Source organism: Oncorhynchus masou, chromosome 28 (genome assembly GCF_036934945.1).
Source record: "Oncorhynchus masou masou isolate Uvic2021 chromosome 28, UVic_Omas_1.1, whole genome shotgun sequence".
Lineage (NCBI taxonomy): Eukaryota > Metazoa > Chordata > Actinopteri > Salmoniformes > Salmonidae > Oncorhynchus > Oncorhynchus masou.
In genome coordinates this window covers 14,788,842-14,810,140 of record NC_088239.1, presented here as the reverse complement: position 1 = coordinate 14,810,140, position 21,299 = coordinate 14,788,842, and the positions used below count along the sequence as shown (strand labels likewise).

Here is a 21,299-nt window from a genome sequence, read left to right as displayed (position 1 = left end):
TGATGATTTATAAATTAATATTGGACACCTGCTTCGTGATTTTATTCGGCCATCACTCTACATTTGAACGTAGTTTTAGTTCTTGATTGGAGGAGGTTGGAACAGTGAATTGCTGTGCATTGACTCAAACCTGACTTTAAAACTGCATATAGCAAGGTACTGTAAAGCGGAGACTGATTATTTGATCTGGTTATGGCATATGTGAGAGCATGGGCAGCACAATTGAGGCCATCTCCATTTTGAAGTAGTCCATTTTCTTCTTCTACTACTTCTATGAGTTGGTAAACAAACTGAGCGGCTGTATACTGCCACCTGAAATGTATTGCTTGAACAGGTATAAAGTCAAGGTTGGCGATTTACTGCCACCTGCAGTTATGAAATGTTCGCTCATGAGCATAATTCATTGGCTGATCCCACTGATCTGGATGGAATTATGTGATCCTTCCTTAACTCATAGGAGGTCCCACCCAGTTGACTACTTACAAAATGGTGAAAGTCCAATGGCACTGCCCATGACACAACCGGCGTTTGGGCATTAGAGTCCTCTATCAATCTCCATGAGTTAATTAATGACGCATTATGCAGAAATCGCTCCGACATTTCCTGGTTGCTAAAATTCAAATAGTTCACATAATTCCAGTTTATGTGACAAAACAAGCAAGTTTGGTGTAGAGAACCATTGTACCGTTTTAACTGCTGTGAAATATATTTTCTAGAACCCAAAATATTGTACTTTCAACTGTTTGAAGCTGGTGTACAAAATTGAAAATAAAAGACAGAAATAGCACACAAAAAACAGCTCTACCACTTCTTAGACTTGCTTTCAATGAGATTGACAGATTTATAACCCACATTTCTATGTGAGTTTGGTTGGGTCATCCAAAAAGTTACATATTGCAGCTTTAAACTTACATTCATGGCCTACTATGAAATAGGCTACTGCTTGATATTTTTTTTTTACCTTTATTTAACCAGGCAAGTCAGTTAAGAACAAATTCTTACTTTCAATGACAGCCTGGGAACAGTGGGTTAACTGCCTGTTCAGGGGCAGAACGACAGATTTGTACCTTGTCAGCTCGGGGGTTTGAACTCGCAACCTTCCGGTTACTAGTCCAACGCTCTAACCACTAGGCTACCCTGCCGCCCCAGATTGAGGCAAAATAGCCTCTTGCAAATGGATGTGATTGGGTTTCTGGCTCTGATTTCCAAGACCTAGATTAGTCCTAACTGTTATTGGTGAATTCAATAGACTAGACTAGTCATTGATCATTTTTACTGAACAGCAGTTGTTGCAATTCAGGTCTTTGAGCTTGGCTGTCTCTGATTGATTGTAGGCTTTAAAACTGTCATGCAGGCTCCTGGCCCTGTGCATCACTATCTTCTGTCTGTGGTGTGTGTGTGTGCGCGCGATTGTAGTCTGAGCTGAGCGACTGTCTGTCTCCAGTCTTCACACACCCGTTACATTTACAGCCCTAATCGTGATCTTATCAACCTCCTCCATATTGTTCTATGATAGGTGTGATTTAGTCACAACCCAGTCTTCATTCTCCTGCTCTGTCCCAATGTGATGCTCTTCAAACCTGACTCCTCCAATCCTGTTGACAGTTCAACCCACTCCCAATTCTAAGACACTGCTCTTTATTTAGACTTAATTGGATTAACAGTATACTATGTTTCCACAGGGATACTTTAGTTGTGAATTCAGGAAAGCTTGACACAAATCAGAAAACAAAATAGAAAATCTTCAATCCAATGTGGTGTGTACATTACCTAACGACTAGAGACCAACTACCGTTCACGTACCATGATCTGGTGTGAAATCTTAGAATGGCTTCTCTGAATGAGGCCTATTGAGAACCCTAGGGCGGTACCTCTGCTCCCTCCACGCTTCAGGTCACCTGGCCTCTGTCGGCCGCCATCGTTATCAGCCTTTCCACCTCCACGTCTGGTCCCCGACTGTCCCAATCCCTTCACTGACAGGGATCTGTATCTGTGTATGGCCATGGTCTACACTGATAACCACTACTGGCAAGTGAAGGTGGAAGAAAGACCCTATCTGTTTACTATCACCTAGATGCATACAGTGCATTATGTGATCAGGCCAGAGACAAAGAAAGAGAACTGAGAGAGATGAAACTAGCAGGGTTGAGAGAACATGAAATCATGGAAACATTGTGAATTGGAAGAGAGAGACACAGTCTGATGTCTGTTGACATATCATCCCATATGGCTTCTGCTCTCCACCGTCCACCAGTGGTGTGTGTTTGTGAGGCGTCTGCTCTCCACCGTTCACCAGTGGTGTGTGTTAGTGAGGCTTCTGCTCTCCACCGTTCACCAGTGGTGTGTGTTAGTGAGGCTTCTGCTCTCCACCGTTCACCAGTGGTGTGTGTTTGTGAGGCTTCTCCTCTCCACCGTCCACCAGTGGTGTGTGTTTGTGAGGCTTCTGCTCTCCACCGTCCACCAGTGGTGTGTGTTTGTGAGCGTCTGTCCACCAGTGGTGTGTGTTTGTGAGGTTTCTGCTCTCCACCGTCCACCAGTGGTGTGTGTTTGTGAGGCTTCTCTCCACCGTCCACCAGTGGTGTGTGTTTGTGAGGCTTCTGCTCTCCACCATTCACCAGTGGTGTGTGTTTGTGAGGTTTCTGCTCTCCACCGTCCACCCAGCTTCTGCTCTCTACCGTCCACCAGTGGTGTGTTTGTGAGGCTTCTGCTCTCCACCGTCCACCAGTGGTCCACCAGTGGTGTGTGTTTGTGAGGCTTCTGCTCTCCACCGTCCACCAGTGGTGTGTGTTTGTGAGGTTTCTGCTCTCCACCGTCCACCAGTGTGTGTTTGTGAGGCTTCTGCTCTCCACCGTCCACCAGTGGTGTGTGTTTGTGAGGCTTCTGCTCTCCACCGTCCACCAGTGGTGTGTGTTTGTGAGGCGTCTGCTCGTCACCAGTGGTGTGTGTTTGTGAGGTTTCTCCTCCACCGTCCACCAGTGGTGTGTGTTTGTGAGGCTTCTGCTCTCCACCGTCCACCAGTGGTGTGTTTGTGAGGCTTCACCAGTGGTGTGTGTTGCTCTCTCTCCACCGTCCACCAGTGGTGTGTGTTTGTGAGGCTTCTGCTCTCCACCGTTCACCAGTGGTGTGTGTTTGTGAGGCTTCTGCTACCGTCCACCCACGTCTGTCCACCAGTGGTGTGTGTTTGTGAGGCTTCTGCTCTCCACCGTTCACCAGTGGTGTGTGTTTGTGAGGCTTCTGCTCTCTACCGTCCACCAGTGGTGTGTGTTAGTGAGGCTTCTGCTCTCCACCGTTCACCAGTGGTGTGTGTTTGTGAGGCTTCTGCTCTCTACCGTCCACCAGTGGCTCTGTCACCAGTGGTGTGTGTTTGTGAGGCTTCTGCTCTCCACCGTCCACCAGTGGTGTGTGTTTGTGCTTCTCCACCGTCCACCAGTGGTGTGTGTTTGTGCTCTCCACCGTTCACCAGTGTGTGTGTTTGTGAGGCGTCTGCTCTCCACCGTTCACCAGTGGTGTGTGTTTGTGAGTGTTTCTGCTCTCCACCGTTCACCAGTGGTGTGTGTTTGTGAGGCTTCTGCTCCACCGTCCACCAGTGGTGTGTGTTTGTGAGGCGTCTGCTCTCCACCGTTCACCAGTGGTGTGTGTTTGTGCGTCTCCACCGTCCACCAGTGGTGTGTGTTTGTGGTGTCTGCTCTCCACCGTCCACCAGTGGTGTGTGTTTGTGAGGCTTCTGCTCTCCACCGTCCACCAGTGGTGTGTGTTTGTGGTGTCTGCTCTCCACCGTCCACCAGTGGTGTGTGTTAGTGAGGCTTCTGCTCTCCACCGTCCACCAGTGGTGTGTGTTTGTGAGGTTCTGCTCTCCACCGTCCACCAGTGGTGTGTGTTTGTGAGGCGTCTGCTCTCCACCGTCCACCAGTGGTGTGTGTTTGTGAGGCGTCTGCTCTCCACCGTCCACCAGTGGTGTGTGTTTGTGAGGTTTCTGCTCTCCACCGTCCACCAGTGGTGTGTGTTTGTGAGGCTTCTGTTTCTCCACCGTCCACCAGTGGTGTGTGTTTGTGAGGCGTCTGCTCTCCACCGTCCACCAGTGGTGTGTGTTTGTGAGGTTTCTGCTCTCCACCGTTCACCAGTGGTGTGTGTTTGTGAGGTTTCTGCTCTCCACCGTCCACCAGTGGTGTGTGTTTGTGAGGCTTCTGCTCTCCACCGTCCACCAGTGGTGTGTGTTTGTGAGGCGTCTGCTCTCCACCGTCCACCAGTGGTGTGTGTTTGTGAGGCGTCTGCTCTCCACCGTTCACCAGTGGTGTGTGTTTGTGAGGTTTCTGCTCTCCACCGTCCACCAGGGTCTGCTCTCCACCGTCCACCAGTGGTGTGTGTTTGTGGTTCTGCTCACCTGGGCTTCTCTGGGCTTCTGAGGCTGAGTTGACAGTTGACAGCCTCAATCTGTATGTCAAATGTGTGTGATTAAGGAGCACATAGTAATCCACTGCTTTTACACACAAGTCCCGTTCCACGCTCTCTCTCTCCTCACTCACTGTCTCTCAGACTGTTTACTTTTTCCTCCTTCAATCAGTAACTCCCATGAGTCAGCGCTCCGGATGAAGGCCTGTTCTGTCTGTGACAGCAGATTCACACACACAGCATATGTTTAACTATCCTTGTGGGGACATAACATGTATTTCCAATCAAAATCCTATTTTACGTAACACAAACACTAAACCTAACCCTTAAACCTAAAATAGCCTTGCTCCTCGTGGGGACCTGTGAAATGTCCCCATGAGGGAGAATTTTCCTTGTTTTAGTATCCTTGTGGGGATTTCCAGTACCCACATGGATAGTAATACAAGCCCACAGTTTCTGGAAGTTTCCGTATTTCTCCCACACTATTTGTCATATCCTTGTATATTCTATCTGGCAGGACTGATATCACTATGAGGAAAGAAAGATAGGCGAAACAGTAGGGCCCAACACCATACTGTTATCTGTACAACACCCAGGCCTCAATGTAGTCTATATTGATCAATAAGCAGGGATTTGGATGTGCCTTGCTGATTGATCACATTGATTTTGGGTTCATGTGTAACACCAGCTTGTGTTCGTTCAGCTTGTTGGAGACTTATTATACCAGTTTGATAAGGCAGGTGTCTGTACCTTCTGCCCTTAGGGAGACAGCTAAGGATAACAGAGGGTTATACCGCCTCCCGAGACCCAGCAATTTATTTTTGTTCTCTAGTGGACATTCGTTTTAAGTCCGTATCTCTGAGGCCATACATGCCACTGCATTAAGTCCGGTTGTCCTTTTGGAAAGACGTTGTATGATATAATTTTCAATGATATCACGCGGGGGGTTGTGATATTGACCACTATATTTTCCTGGTTCTTAAAAAAATATCTGGAGTCAAAATTAGTACATTTAAAAAAAAGTGTGTAATTATTACTTACCATTTTTGTGTTTGATATTCAAATTGTTTCTAGTAAGTGAATATCTCAGGACTAGTTCAGTGAGTTGTTATCAAGAAATGCCATTTGTAGTGGACATTTCAAAAAGTAAAGTGATAAATTGTCATATCTTAAATTCACAATATGCCTCATTATACCTGAACATTTTTTAAACACTCGAGAGTCAGTTTGTGCTCTTCCTCTCTACACTACTATAACCTTTCCAGCTGCTGCTACCATCTCAGGAAACTGGTCCTAATTTGAGTAAATATTGGGTAAAGTACTGAGGTGGGATGAGATAACATAGTGTTTGTCAGATATCCAGTCAGCCATTCAGCCTCCACTGATTAAACAGCACACGTCAAGATACGACAGGGGTGGTCACTACACACACCAATCACAGAGTACACAGTCACACACACAAACTGCAGAACACAACACACACAACAGTGTGACTGCATGGTGACATAACCAGAAAGATGTAACACCTGAAGAACAATGCATGCAATGTTTATTCTATTGATTCTCAGCGAATGGTGCGATTGTACTTGAAGGACATTTGGTGCTCAAACTGTCAAATCAGTGTTCTCTACTCATGTGGAAGGTGCTTATATTTGTCCTATTTCACATCTACAGGTGTGAAATATGCATGTGTGATCTGGAAATGTTTTATTTTGACTCTCTCTCCTTGAGACATCTTCCAAGAGTGGAGTCATCTAGGACACAATCACTGTTTAGTGCATTGCTTTCTCTGGAAATATAATCCCAGTCTGTTCATCAGCATGCTTATAGGTACCTGGGTATTCAGTCACGGGAATGTAATTTCTCACATTGAAAACCAAAGCAGCCCATCGGAGCTCATAAGCTTAAGTAACAAGGCACTTATCCTGGTGCACATTGCCCTCTGCTGGACTGACTGTCTTTCCAGACATTCAAGGGGAACATTGAACAGGGTGCAAAGTTCAAAATGGTGTAAATAGATTGAGAATTTGGCACAAATCAGGTATGCCTTGTACATTGACATGTCCAAGCTATTCTACTCAATATACCCCAGATTGTCTGCTTTATTTTGGGCAAGCAATTGCCTACACATGTACGGTTTGGGGATTGGGTAACTCAAGTGTAGTATTCTTAGTGTACTTTGAGACTGTTGTGCTCGTCATTCTCAGCTCGCCGATGAAATAGCATTTCACTACACTGATCAATGGAGGAGAATCAACATGAACCTCAGCAACATTGAGCTCCCTGGTTGGACTCTCCATCTTCCCACTTTCTCTCCCAGTCATTGACATGCAGTAATAATGACTAACCCATGGTGTAATGCATCCATGCATAAGAGACTCAGGTCCACACAAATCATTGTGTATAAACATTTTTATTTTGGTCAGCACAGTTATGCCATGAACTCATAAGGGATGGGCTCCAGCAGCTGGGGTTCGTTGCCCTTGGTGCTGACGAATCGGGCGTCACGAGGGGCCGTGGGCTGCAGGGGGAGACCAGGAGGAAAGGACAAATGTATAGATGAGATGCCACTACTTCAAATACAAACAATTCAAAGGACTATGTATTAGAAATAATGACTTGGCTGGATTAACTTTACAGAATGCATCAACCAAGCAACAGAACTGTATTTACGCAACATTCCACAAGATCAGCATTGATGTTCATTTTATATCTTCAACCTGGACTGTTTATGTAGAATAGTGACAAACAAACATGGTCCTGGAGGGTGTACAGGAACATTACTGCTAATGGCCCAGGTAAATGTGCTCTACATACCTGGCGTTTCAGTTCCACCCAGGTGCCCTTCTGCTTGGCCTCCACCTTCCTCTTCTCGTTCTCCTTGACGCGCTGCAGGAAGCTGTCCCTGCTCTTAGAGTGCTTCACATGCTCAATACGCACATTGATCCTCTTGGCCAGGATCTTACCCCTACAGAGAGAAAGGGACATGGCTTTCAGCTTGGAAATAAAATTCAGAGACGTTGTCTGCAAAACATACAAAAGGCTACTGGTCACTTACCTATGACATGCAAACAAAGCAATTGACATCCTGACTTAACAGAAAACATTACACTTCCAATGAACGGCGAAATAATCTGTAAAAAATGAAAATAGAGTCTCCAACAACCCTAGTTCAAACATACAGTAAGTACTTGGTTGGGTGCTGAAGGACAAATACTGTCCCCCACATGAATGACCACTTAGGTCAGCCCTGGTTTCAAAGTGAAGATGGAGTTCCGATGCGACAGACTTCTGCAAACATAAACCTTCTTCTACAAAGAAATCAAATGCAACTTCAATATAAGAACATCCCATAGCCAAGCTGGAAAGGAAACGGATAGTGACAATTTGTCATAACCCTCCACACATTGTACTTACTTGACCTGCTTGTTGACAATGATGCCAACAGCGTGTTGGGTTACGTTGTAGACTCTACCCGTCTTGCCGTGGTAGCACTTGTGAGGCATTCCTTTCTGGATGGTACCTGTACCCTGGAAGAGACACTCACAATCTTAACAATTCAGCTTGGGGGAAGTCCAAAGAGAAAAATAACTAATTCATTGTAAGTGCAGTCACAACCAGTAAACACTTAGAAAGGTGGAACAAAGCCTACCTTGATGTCAACGATATCTCCCTTCCTGTAAATACGCATGTATGTAGACAAGGGAATGGGGCCTGAGGAACAAAGCACATATTATACACAGCCAAACAAAACGACATTCTAAGATGGACTCAAAGAGTAATGAAGGCTACGCCGGTGTGGATTCATTCCAGAAACACTCCTCGCCCCCAGTTATTTATTTTAAATAAATAAAAGCGACCTGAAGCATTCCAATAGATCTTCAGTCGTTCTGATATGAACTCACCATGCTTGCGGAAGGCACGGCTGAACATGTACCTCGTCCCCCTCCTCTTGCCTCTTGTGTTGGTCATGATGCCTGATTACTGGAACATGGATATTCAAATGTCAGACAAACCCAATGGCAAAGTATAAATAATTTATTACAGTGGCTGTAAATGTAAGGTTACAAGGGTGGCTAAGAATTATGTAGACTGATTTAGTCAAGTCAATGGATGCAATACTGTCACATACAAAAACGTAATTAAACTGTGTCTATGACATTTAGCTAGTTAGCTTACAATACCCTGGTCTGACTAACCGTCACCTGACAACTGCAACCTGTTGACAAAGTTAACTTAAATGCAAAGAAAATCTACACACCGGTAGCTTAGCTACTATAACATTAACGTTAATAATTTAAAAAGTACAAGGGGACATTTCAAATATGGCAACGTCAATCAAAATACAAGATTTACGACACAGAGCTAGCTAAAGCTAATTAGCTCGCAAACTATCCAAACGCGATAGCGCTTCATTTCCCCTGATTGACAAAATAACTTTTGCTTCAACGTGACAGTTGTTATTTTACGGTTCGTGACATATTTATTGTCTGGCTTTGCCATTTTAAATCCCTAAAAACCGGCTAATTTAGCGTACATTGCAGTGGCTAGGCCCACATGTGAAGCCACGCTGCTACCCCATTCATTCATCATGCTAATATATGCCATACAGACGTTCGTTAACGGATTATTTCAGGCCTCATATGTAGACTATGCTTTAACATACTTATATCAATGTCTTGACATATATTTAAAACTACATTTTATGCTTTCACGGGCTGTAAAACGGAACACATCTTACCCCCGTTTGCTCGCAAGATGGCGGGTACAGCGGAAAGAGAGATTGAAGGCCCCGAAACTCCTCCTTCTGAAATAGAATTCAGGAGTGCCTTCATATTGCCTGAACAAAAATACATTGTCGAATGGATTTGTCCCCTTTACGCTGATCTAATGTCAGTGTTGATTTTATACCGTAATGACTAAACTTACACCGGGGTTGGGTAAAATGATGATTTCAGATCAGATAATATTTGACTTTCTATTGGAGTGTTGACGCACTGTGAAGCGTCATGTCAGTGAACTGAGTGGTAAAACGACTCATCTGATAGCTAGCTACAACTTTTGTTTGCAAAATGAATGGGAGACATGCATATGTTGTTGTACTTGTGCCTAATCGAAATATTTTATGTATGAACTGCTGACCGTGGCAGATTGCTATCTATATAACTAGCTATATACTCTAGCTAGCTCCACAAGTAAATTGGACTTTTTCAAAATCGTTTTCAAAACTTAACGCTAGCCTGATCAAAGATTCAGTGAGCTTGACTCTGGTTGGACATTGATTACAGTCGTCAATCTCTACACAGCTGTGACAGGAATAGCAGATGTGGGCATATGTGTGCGTTTTATATAATGTACGCCACAGAACATGGACATCGGATGGATATTTTTTAACACGGCACTAAGACCAAGCGGAGCTCGCATCGCCAGTCCAGCAGTGGGCCCTCATGAGGGTCCTCCTCGCCTCCGCGCGGTGATTGGGTGGAAGATGGCGCTGGGCGAATGGAAATCCTAATGACAGTTTCCAAATTTGCCTCTTTTTGTACCATGGTGAGTAAATGGCATCTACTACACAAATGTAAAGTGATGTGAGGATGGCATGACAACCGCGGTTGTGTTGTGTCTATATTGCGTGGCAGGGAAGATAGTTAAAATCTTCTACTTTCCCGTTGCTACCCAGTCACTTTTCTTAGCTAGCTAACGTTAGCTAAGTAGCTTCACTGACACGACAATCTTGTTTTCGTTTCACGTTCTTTAGTTAGTCTAGCAATCTATGATTGCTACGTTAATATCGTAGCGTAGGTCTACATTGTTATATATTAGCTGTTTATGTATGATCTTACATTTAATTAGCGAAAACAATAAATCAAATGCTGTGCTCATATCCGCCCACAATGTGACCGAATGACCGCACCGCATATTTCTGCGGCTTCAGCACCGCTGTAGTTACAGCGTTTAGCTTACACGTTCATTTTGCAGTAAAACAGTGTGGGTGTCAAGGCATTTGGACACAACCACCATAGTTCATTTATGGTCACAATTGGAAAATGCATTTGCTCACACCTGTACTTTTCCTGGATGTCAATAATTTAGGTAGCAAACTTTCCAGATAACTAGTTTTAGTAAACTACGGTGACACAATGTTGTGACTGATGGATGATACAGTGAGTTATCGTCCTGAAAACCAAGCCACTTCGAGCTGTTTCTGGAACACAGTGGATGACTACATGATCAGCTGCGCGTTAGATTGCTCGACAAGACTGATATGTTGTTCCGTGTCTTGCAAAGATAGCTAACCCCTTAGTGTGGCAAACTTGTCAGACGTCATTAATTTGGACAATGCATTGGGTTTTTGTTTATTTAATTTTTTGTGTTCATAACCAACCTCTGGCCGTGTAAGTCTACTCAGAAAATCCTGTTTGCAGTGCATTTGCACAGCTGCTTATGTCAGTCATGTACCATTATCAAAGAATGGCTCTCCCACTGACAGCCATTGGCATTGGATATGAAATAGCATTGATACACACTCACATAGACCTATGCTAAAAAATATCAGCACCTTGTTTCTGTGTTCCAGGGCGCCAATGCCTCCGCTCTGGAGAAAGAGATTGGCTCAGAGCAGTTCCCTGTCAACGAGCACTACTTCGGCTTGGTCAACGTAAGTGAGAGTGTCGTAGTTCACATGCACATGTCTGCATAATCTGTGTTACAGATCACATGGGCCTTTTGCATATAGACGGTTAAAATCGGTGTGCATCCAGCTCTCAGCCTCACTCTCTGTGTTCCTCATGTATTTCCCCCTCTATGCAGTTTGGGAACACCTGCTACTGTAACTCGGTGCTGCAGGCTCTGTACTTCTGCCGTCCATTCCGGGAGAAGATCCTGGCCTACCGCAGCCAACCCCGACGCAAGGAGAACCTGCTGACCTGCCTGGCCGACCTGTTCCACAGTATCGCCAACCAGAAGAGGAAGGTGGGAGTCATACCACCCAAGAAGTTCATCACGCGCCTACGCAAGGAGAATGGTGAGAGGGCGGTAGTATGCTTGCAGTTCAGGAGGGGGAGAGATGGAGAAAGAAGTGGATGGTTGAAAATGATGTGGGTGTGGACGTTTTTACAGCAGGAGTAAGAGGGATGAGGTTGACACACTCCTGTTTCTCCCCTGTTCCCTCCCCCTCTCCTCTACCCCTGCAGAGCTGTTTGACAACTACATGCAACAGGATGCCCATGAATTCCTGAACTACCTGCTCAACACCATTGCTGACCTGCTGCAGGAGGAAAGGAAGCAGGACAAGACCAATGGCCGTCTAGCCAATGGCTCGCTTGACTCCCAGAACCACAACAGTAACACCCCGCCCCCCTCCACTTGGGTCCATGAGATCTTCCAGGGAACCCTCACCAACGAGACCCGCTGCCTCACCTGTGAAACGGTACCTACGGTCTGAGTCTGACTCCCCATGTCAACTAGTGATATCTCTGTTATTGTTGTGGTCAGCAGGATGCAATACTTGTCTGTGATACGCTGTAGAGAGAAGGCAGGCTCAAGTTCTGTTGGCATGAAGATAGAGTGAATTATGTTTTTGTCTGGCTCTAGTCATCACAGGTTGTTGTTGCTGTTGTTTTCTCCCTACAGATCAGCAGCAAAGACGAAGACTTCCTGGACCTGTCAGTGGACGTGGAACAGAACACCTCCATCACACACTGTCTCAGGTAACATCTACAACACCTAACTACAATAACACATTACATACTGACTGGCCTGTGTATTGCTTCTTTCTCCATGTGACTCCAAGTACCATGATCTCTCTCTCCTTCGCTCCCTCCAGGGGGTTTAGTAACACAGAGACTCTCTGCAGTGAGTATAAGTACTACTGTGAAGAATGTAGAAGCAAACAGGAGGCACACAAAAGGTCAGTGTTGGCAGTGTTGTGGACATAAGTATTATTTGATAAGATTTAATCGCTACTATAAGGTATTGTGTGTGCGCCCCCAGGATGCGTGTGAAGAAGCTGCCTATGATCCTGGCTCTACACCTGAAGAGGTTTAAGTACATGGAACAGCTGCAGCGCTACACCAAGCTGTCCTATCGCGTCGTCTTCCCTCTGGAGCTCCGCCTCTTCAACACCTCAGGAGACGCAACCAATCCTGAGAGACTCTACGACCTGGTCGCTGTCGTCGTGCATTGTGGGAGGTCAGTATTGTCTCTACAAGGTTGTCTAAAAGTATCCAAACTGACCATAAAGAGTGTGAGTGTGTCCATGACTGCATTGTCTTGTTTTCAGTGGCCCAAACCGAGGACACTACATCGCCATTGTGAAGAGTCACGACTTCTGGCTGCTGTTTGATGACGACATTGTAGAGGTAAGCAAGTCGTGTGTGTGTGTGTGTGTGTGTGTGTGTGTGTGTGTGTGTGTGTGTGTGTGTCTGTGTGTGTCTGTGTGTGTCTGTGTGTGCGGGAGAACATACGTGTGCACCCTTTTGTTTTGTGCGACCCCACTGATCCATGTTGTCTCTACTTCCCTCTGCAGAAGATAGACGCCCAGGCCATAGAGGAGTTCTATGGCCTCACCTCTGAGATCTCCAAGAACTCTGAGTCAGGCTACATCCTCTTCTACCAGTCCAGAGACTGACTGGCCCTGGAGAGGACAGCGCCTCCCATTGGAGCGGAGGAGAAAAGCCCAGTGCCTCAGCAGTGGGAATAATGGACAATACAGGTGTCATTCAAACCTGTGTAAATGGATCTACTGCAGCTCAGCCTCTGAGTCAGTTGCCCCCCCCTGCCCTCCCACACCCTGTCACTTAGGCTGGAGATGCAGCTCCAGGGGAGAGTTTTGTCAAAGGATCAGTGGATGTTGTATCAAAGTTTTGTGAGTTCGAAAGGTGTTTAATGAGGGTTGTACAGAGGTTTTGGGAATGAGGCGTTAGTTATAGCATGAGTGTTTGGGTGGGGTGAGTGGGTATTTAATGATTCATGTTGTAATATCGGCCAGGCGTCTGCACACTCCCTCAGACTGTAACACTGCTTTGTTCCCTGGCTGGGGCCCAGTCAGAGTAGACCAGTTTACTGCATGAAGTAGGAGGGTGGAAGCGAGTGTTCCAAGTGTGGGATGTTTGGGTCGTGTATTTCTACCGTGTACAAAATGTGGTATTTGTATAAATATTATTAGAAGAATAAGATGATATTATCATAGGGGGGGAAAAACGTAAGACCTTGAGAAGAACATGTATTGACACTATGGAGCACTTTTGATACCTTTTTGTAGGTGTTGGAAAGGTTTATGTGAGGGTTTGCTTGAGAAATGGTCATTGTGAAATGTTCATTTTCTGTTTTAAAGAAAAATTAATAAAAGCTAATAAATAGTGTGTGTGTGTGTGTGTGTGTGTGTGTGTAACGCAACAGGTTCCTGGTGCACACTGATGACTCATCTATACTCAGCACTGCCCCTCAGTGGTTGTACCTGGTCACTACAGGTTCATACTGCAACAGCACAATAGCAGTCTATTTTTAATCCATTCACACCCCCAGTCATGATGCTGCAGCCTAGCCCACCCACTGTTGCCTTAACAACAACAGGGCTAGATTATGCTAGGGCAGCTCATTGTAGGAGACTAGCCACCTATAGAGACATCTGAATAAATACTTTATCACTGATCTGAGTGTATTACCCAATGGGAATATATTGCAAATGTATTTCCTTTCATTGATTGAAAGCGAAGGCCCTCGAGCACAGAGAAACTGAGAGTGGTTTGGAATAGTGGGATGAGGGCAGACAAGATGGAGGGATGAGAACTGGGAGGGGGTGGTGGCTGACACAGATTGTAGTTAGAGTAGACATGCCCAGAATAGCAATCCACGGGGTGCTTGGAAGTGGAGAGCAGCGCTCCACATCAAAACTACATGCCATCATTATAGAACTGAAGAAAACGAATTAAAGGGAAAATCAAAAAATATATGTTCATATTTTCATTAGTCCACCGTTGAAAAGGGCCCAAAATGCTTTGCATGTAAGCAGTTACATTTTCAAGATATTGGATTTTCAAGATGCAAAGTTTCACTGGCCACATGAATTAAAATTCATTCATTTTGAATTGTAGGAAGTAGAATTTAATTCAAAACAATTCAACTGAGATGTGAAACATGAAAGTCTCATTTGACAAATCTTATCAAAAAGTTATGTCACTTATTAATGCAATGAATACACATACCATTTCAAATAGCATACTATCTTGATTATAATTCAAATGTGTTTTTTTCCTTGTCATGAGATGTTAGTGTTCCGTTCCATACTGCAGTTTGATCTAATGCATTCTGGGAAATTATTTAAATAATATAATTATAGACAACCCCCAACATGATCTTAGAATGTGACCACTAATGAGTTTTAAAAATGTAATGTTTCAACCTTATGCTAAATGGTATTGGTAACCATAGGCTACATGATGTCAAAATAAACATTACTATGGTGAATAATTAATTTAAATTTAAATTAATTTAATTAAATTCGACTTCCTTTCATTCAATTTCAATTAAAATTCTTTTTACTTTGGGGTGTGGCCAATTAAAATTCAATTGAATTGGAATTAAAGAGCAAATTTGCAGCCCAAGTCAGAATGAACCCAAACCCTGTCTCACGCATCTGCAGGAAATGGAAATGGTGATACCACACCCTGGTAACCAAACATAACCCGTCCCTTCACTTCAAAAAAAGAGAAAGACACTGGCATTTGCCTAATGCAGTTTCTATGGACCCCTGCAAAGTCAGAGTTAATTTTCTCACGTTAAGCCTAACATTTCACAAAACTATACAAGGTGTCACAAGGCTGCCATTATTTAGACTGCTGGCTGACGGCAAAAATGTAATTAATTGTTCAGTAATTAAAGCTGCAATATGCAACTTTTTGGGCAACCAACCAAATTCACATAGAAATGTGAATTATAGATATGTCATTCTCATTGAAAGCAAGTCTAAGAAGCGGTAGATCTGGAAAGGGGGATATCTAGTCAGTTGTACAACTGAATGCATTCAACTGACATGTGTCTTCTGCATTTAACCCAACACCTCTGAATAAGAGAGGTGTGGGGGCTGCCATAATCGACATCCACTTCTTCGGCGCACGGGGAACAGCGGGTTAACTGCCTCGCTCAGCGGCAGAACGACAGATTTTCCCCTCGTCAGCTCGGAGATTCTATCCAGCAACCGTTCAGTAACTAACCCAATGCGCTAACCACTAGGTTATCTGGTCTATATGCGCTATGTCTATGCTTCCCGTGCTAAATTACCTTTTGCATCTTTACTTTCGGTTTTGTACACCAGCTTCGAATCATCTGAAAATACAATTTTGGTTTTGGAAAATATATTTCACAGCGGTTTAGATGGTACAACGATTCTCTACACGAAACTCTCTTGTTTTGTCATGTAATCTGAAAATAGGAAAACTATTTTTTTTGCATAGTTCATCTTTAAAGTTGGAAATTCAAACATTGCATATTGTAAAATAAATGTTCGATCCTAATTATTCTAATTATTATTATTCTATTATTATTATAATTATAATTAACGAATTATTCAACTGTCCTGTATAGCCTATCTGAACCTATATGACATGAGCCATCCTTGCGCTTTCTCCCAGTTTGGATAGAAAGTTGTTTAGCAAAAACCCGTCTATTAATGCCAAATACTACAGTCCACCCTCAAAACACTAGCTTAGTATGGATTGTTTCATTACGCAGTGTAGCCTACTATATATAGCTATACACTATTCAGCCGACATTAAGCTTATATGTATACATATTTTATACAAATTATACATCAAATAGTCTAACAATGAGGAAAACGTAGTCATACATTTAGCCACTATTTATTGTTGAACTACACAAATGGGCTGCAATCAAGGTAAATTAATGTAAATCTAACTTGATATACTCCCCTGGTCTTCTTAAATCCTCCTGAGACATTAATTTGTGAATTATATGTTCATTAAGCAGCACACAATTTTAACGTAGTCTTGAATGATGCATGACTAGATATACCAGAGATAAGGGACTGTTGATATTTGCATCTTCCAATGTATTGGCTGTCCAGTATACAGACGACCTGTCCCAGAAGTTCATATATGCCTACAATGAATCGATTTCTGTGACGTGTTGAAACAGGTGTTGTTAAGGAGAATGCGAGAGGCTCAATTAAATATGTTGCAGAATTGCTGTATTTGAACCACCACCCCATTCTGCCCAGTTTTTGATGTTGCAATGGCAATCAAGTTGTTTTTAACCATCTCTCTAACTGTCGCTTCTCCGGATAGATCATTTTCTAAACTAAACTCATAAAGAACTACCTTAGAACGAAACATTATGCTCTCAGTCTGAAATGCGCATTGAAAACATAAACTCCGCTTATTGCACTGGCGCCAGTGTAGCCTTGACGACAGCATTTGTTTACGGATGTCCTCTTACTTTCAATCAGTTCAATTAGGCCTATATGTTTTCCAAAGCTTAAGGCACTTTGATGAGTCACATTCTTGAAGCCCAAGAAACAAATACTTCGCTTCATAGTAGGCTACATATAGAAATTAACAAGGTTTATGAATACTTTTTTGGAGGGTAACTGTCAAAATTATATATAGTATAATATATTTATATATATATATTTGTTTTAATAGACTGATGACCCACAGTGGTGTCCGGTACGCCATTCACGAACACACGCAGAAAGTTGCGCACCACACTCCTATCTGTCTCTGTCCTTGAGCAGTGAGTGCAGACATACAGATAAGTCCTGGTATTGAGCTGTTGCTGCCTCTTCTTCCGGTAGGGGGTAGCCTATTGAACAAACAGGACCCGTCTCCGAGTCTGGCCCGTTTGGGACTCAGAGCAGCAAAGACCCATCCCCCGATGCTACTGCTGCATCTCCATCTGATCCAGGCACCGCACCTGCCGCCAACGTTATCAATTGCGTATCATGGAAATCCAGCAAGGACGCACTTTTGCCTAGACGGAACATCAGAGTCTAGGTAGGCTGTGTATAGCGGTAGATGAATGAATGAATGAATGAATGGACGGGCGGGCTATTGTTACTGCAACCTGGCAGTGCATTTGGAAGAACCATAGATGATAAAACATTAATGGTGAGACTAATGAGAAGGTATGAGAGGGCTACAAAGGACCAGGCTTCGGAAAGTGTCTGTTATGCGTTATTGCAAAACAGACACTTGGTGGTGTGAGTTATAACCGGTACGGTTGTTGTGCTGAAACCCCCCCCCCCTGCCAGAATCATCCCCCCTCTTCGCGTTCTTCATTGATGCGACTTGCTTGCTAGTTGAGATTTCTGCTCTTCACTCCTTTGTCAGTTTAGCCTACATTTCACTGATCTTAGTAGCAGAAAGCATTTTTGTCTGCAGTTTTCGGTTTGGCTATTTGTTTCAAGTGTATGTGGCGGTTCTACCTTGTATGGCACCCTGGGCAACCCCCCTGTCCCCATAGGAGAACCCTTTGAAGAACCCATGTTGGTTCTTTCCACAGAGGGTTCTACCTGTAACCCAAAATAGTTCTCCTATGGGGACAGACAAGGAATCATTTTGGAAGCCTTTTTTCTAAGAGTGCAGGCAATCAGAGGTTTGGGTAAAGACAGGCTTATCAATAACATCCCTGTATATACTGTATGTGTGCATAGTGTAAAGGTGCATGTCTTTTAGGCTTCCTATTACATGGTTTGTATTTTCATATTTAGGCCTATTATTTACTGATGATTTTCTACAGTTTTTAATTAGACTTTATAAGGAGCCTATTGGTAAGCACCACAAGGCTACTCCACACCACAACGGCAAGTTATAGTGTGTGTTGTTGTTTCAATTTGTATCAGATAGGACACAATACATTTGAGATGTTATGTACAGAGCATTCGGAAAGTATTCAGACCCCTTGACCTTTTTCCACATTTTGTTATGTTACAGCCTTATTCTAACATGGCTTAAATAAAAACTGTTCCTCATGAATCTACACACAACACCCCATAATGACAAAGCAAAAACTGGTTTTTAGAAATGTTTGCAAATGTATCATATTTACATAAGTATTAAGACCCTTTACTTAGTACTTTGTTGAAGAACCTTTGGCAATGATTACTGCCTCGAGTCTTCTTGGGTATGACGCTACAAGCTTGGAACACCTGTGTTTGGGGAGTTTCTCTCAGTCTTCTCTGGAGATCCTCTCAAACTCTGTCAGGTTGGATGGGGAGCATCGCTGCACAGCTGTTTTCAGGTCTTTCCAGAGATGTGCGATCAGGATCAAGTCTGGGCTCTGGCTGGAACACTCAAGAACATTCAGAGACTTGTCCCAAAGTCACTCCTGCATTGTCTTGGCTGTGTGCTTAGGGTCATTGTCCTGTTGGAAGGTGAACCTTCGCCCCAGTCTGAGGTCCTGAGAACTCTGGAGCAGGTTTTTCATCAAGGGTTTCACTGTACTTTGCTCCGTTCATCTTTCCCTCGACCCTGATTCCCTGCCACTGAAAAACATACCCACAGCATGATGCTGCCACCACCATCCTTCACTGTAGGGATGGTGCCAGGTTTCCTCCAGACGTGACGCTTGGCATTCAGGCCAAAGAGTTTAATCTTGGTTTCATCAGACCAGAGAATCTTGTTTCTCGTGGTCAGAGAATCCTTTAGGTACCTTTTGGCAAACTCCAAGAGGGCTATCATGTGCCTTTTACTGAGGAGTGGCTTCCGTCTGACCACTGTACCATAAAGGCCTGCTTGGTGGAGTGCTGCAGAAATGGTTATCCTTCTGGAAGGTTCTCCCATCTCCACAGATGAACTCTGGAGCTCTGCCAGAGTGAACATCCCTGACAAAGGTCCTTTTCACCCAATTGCTCAGTTCAGCCTGGGCAACCAGTTCTAGGAAGAGTCTTGGTGGTTCCATAAACATTACTATTCCATTCCATTTAAGAATGATGGAGGTCATTGAGTTCTTGGGGACCTTCAATGCTGCAGAAATGTTTTGGAACCCTTCCCCAGATCTGTGCCTCGACACAATCCTCTCGGGGGTCTACGGACAGTTCCTTCGACCTCTTGGCTTGGTTTTTGCTCTGACATCCACTGTCAACTGTTGGACCTTGTATAGACAGGTGTGTGCCTTTCCAAATCATGTCCAATGAATTACATTTACTTCAGGTGGACTCTAATAATTGTAGAAACATCTCAAGGATGATCAATGGAAACAGGATGCACCTGAGCTCAATTTTGAGTCTCATAGCAAAGGGTCTGAATGCTTATGTAAATAAGATATATATATATATATATATATATATATATATTGTTGTTGATAGATTTGCAGACATTTGTTTTGTCATTATGGGGTATTGTGTGTAGATTGATGAGGAAAACATTTACTTGTATTCATTTTAGAATAAGGCTGTAATGTAACAAAATGTGGAAAAAGGGAAGGGGTCTGAATGCTTTTCAAAATAAATAAGGCTTTACAAGTAGAATGTGCATGTTTGTGTGAGTAGATAGATTCCAGGATACTAAAGTCCTCTATGAATGTATGATCTTCACTCCCTCATGTCTGTGTGGCTTCTTAAGTGAAGAGTGTGTGTGTGATCTCACATAATGTGTTTATGTGTGTGTGTCTGTTTGTATGGATGGATTCACGTGTGCGTGTGTGATCTCTTATAATAATAGCGCGTGTGTTTCCAGACGGGCCAAAATGAGCAACGACTACGAGGCATCAGTCACCCCCAGCTGGCTGACCTCTGACCCCACTGTCTGGTCCAGCAGCAGAGACGGATTCACAGATAACGCCACTTACCCACCTATGGGCTCCTTCCCCCCACTGCCCCCTCTCCTGGTCAATCCCTGGGACATCTTGCTGTGCTCCTCAGGGACCCTCATCGCCTGTGAAAACGCCCTGGTGGTACTGGTGATCTGGCAGAACCCGGCTCTGCGTGCCCCCATGTTCCTGCTGATCGGCAGCCTGGCCCTGGCTGACCTCCTGGCTGGTCTGGGCCTGGTGCTCCACTTCACCTTGGCCTACCTGCTGAGGTCTGACTCGGCCCAGCTGCTGACTGTTGGTCTGGTGGTGGCCTCCTTCTCAGCCTCCGTCTTCAGCCTGCTGGCCATCACCATAGACCGTTACCTGTCACTCTACTACGCCCTGACCTACAACTCAGAGCGCACTGCCGCCTTCACCTACACCATGCTGGTCCTCCTCTGGGGCCTGTCTCTCTGTCTGGGCCTACTTCCCGTCACAGGGGTGAACTGCCTGGCAGAGGAGTCGACGTGCAGCGTGGTGCGCCCCCTGACTAAGAACAACGTGGCGGTGCTGTCCGTATCCTTCCTCCTGCTGTTCGGCCTCATGCTGCAGCTGTATGTGCAGATCTGTAAGATCGTCATGCACCACGCCCACCAGATCGCCTTGCAGCATCACTTCCTGTCCGCCTCGCCCCACTACGTCACAACCAGGAATGGCGTGTCCACGCTGGCCATCATCCTGGGGACGTTCGCCGCCTGCTGGATGCCCTTCACCGTCTACTCACTGGTCGCCGACTACACGTACCCACCTCTCTACACCTACGCCACCCTGGTGCCCGCCACCTACAACTCAGTCATCAACCCAGTGATCTACGCCTTCAGGAACCAGGACATCCAGAAGGCTCTGTGGCTGGTGTGTTGTGGCTGTATACCGGCCAGGGTGGCCCACAGGGCCCGGACCCCCAGCCACGTCTGACCCAGACCCAGGTCCCGGGAGGGAAGGAGAGAGGTGCCCTGGGCAGAGGGAGGAAGGCAGACAGGCAGCCTGGGCTCAGGCAGGTGGCTGGAAAGGACGGTCTGCGTGCATAGTCATTTTAGCTGCTTTTACTGATGTGGGCTTTTTTCCTCAAAGGATTGAGAGATTATTATTAGATTATTAAAGAT

The 21,299-nt window shown here is 44.7% G+C and overlaps 3 protein-coding genes across 3 annotated transcripts; 2 read left to right on the top strand and 1 right to left on the bottom strand.

Moving 5' to 3' along the window:
* Positions 1 to 6,786: 6,786 nt before the first annotated feature.
* Positions 6,787 to 9,203, bottom strand: LOC135517232 (large ribosomal subunit protein eL21). The gene is made up of 6 exons (XM_064941347.1): positions 9,131 to 9,203; positions 8,295 to 8,373; positions 8,042 to 8,103; positions 7,807 to 7,919; positions 7,207 to 7,357; positions 6,787 to 6,910 (listed from the first exon to the last, which is right to left on the bottom strand). The coding sequence occupies exons 2-6, from the start codon at positions 8,359 to 8,361 to the stop codon at positions 6,821 to 6,823; spliced, it is 483 nt and encodes a 160-aa protein (XP_064797419.1). The 5' UTR covers positions 8,362 to 8,373; positions 9,131 to 9,203; the 3' UTR covers positions 6,787 to 6,820.
* Positions 9,204 to 9,392: 189 nt separating this feature from the next.
* On the top strand, positions 9,393 to 13,751 carry LOC135517231 (ubiquitin carboxyl-terminal hydrolase 12). The gene is made up of 9 exons (XM_064941346.1): positions 9,393 to 9,939; positions 10,967 to 11,047; positions 11,200 to 11,413; positions 11,583 to 11,818; positions 12,022 to 12,098; positions 12,215 to 12,298; positions 12,382 to 12,579; positions 12,671 to 12,749; positions 12,917 to 13,751. Exons 1-9 carry the CDS (start codon positions 9,892 to 9,894, stop codon positions 13,016 to 13,018), a joined length of 1,119 nt encoding a protein of 372 aa, XP_064797418.1. The 5' UTR covers positions 9,393 to 9,891; the 3' UTR covers positions 13,019 to 13,751.
* A 6,340-nt stretch (positions 13,752 to 20,091) lies between these two features.
* On the top strand, positions 20,092 to 21,299 carry LOC135518524 (G-protein coupled receptor 12-like). The gene has a single exon (XM_064943697.1). The coding sequence runs from the start codon at positions 20,092 to 20,094 to the stop codon at positions 21,109 to 21,111; it is 1,020 nt and encodes a 339-aa protein (XP_064799769.1). The 3' UTR covers positions 21,112 to 21,299.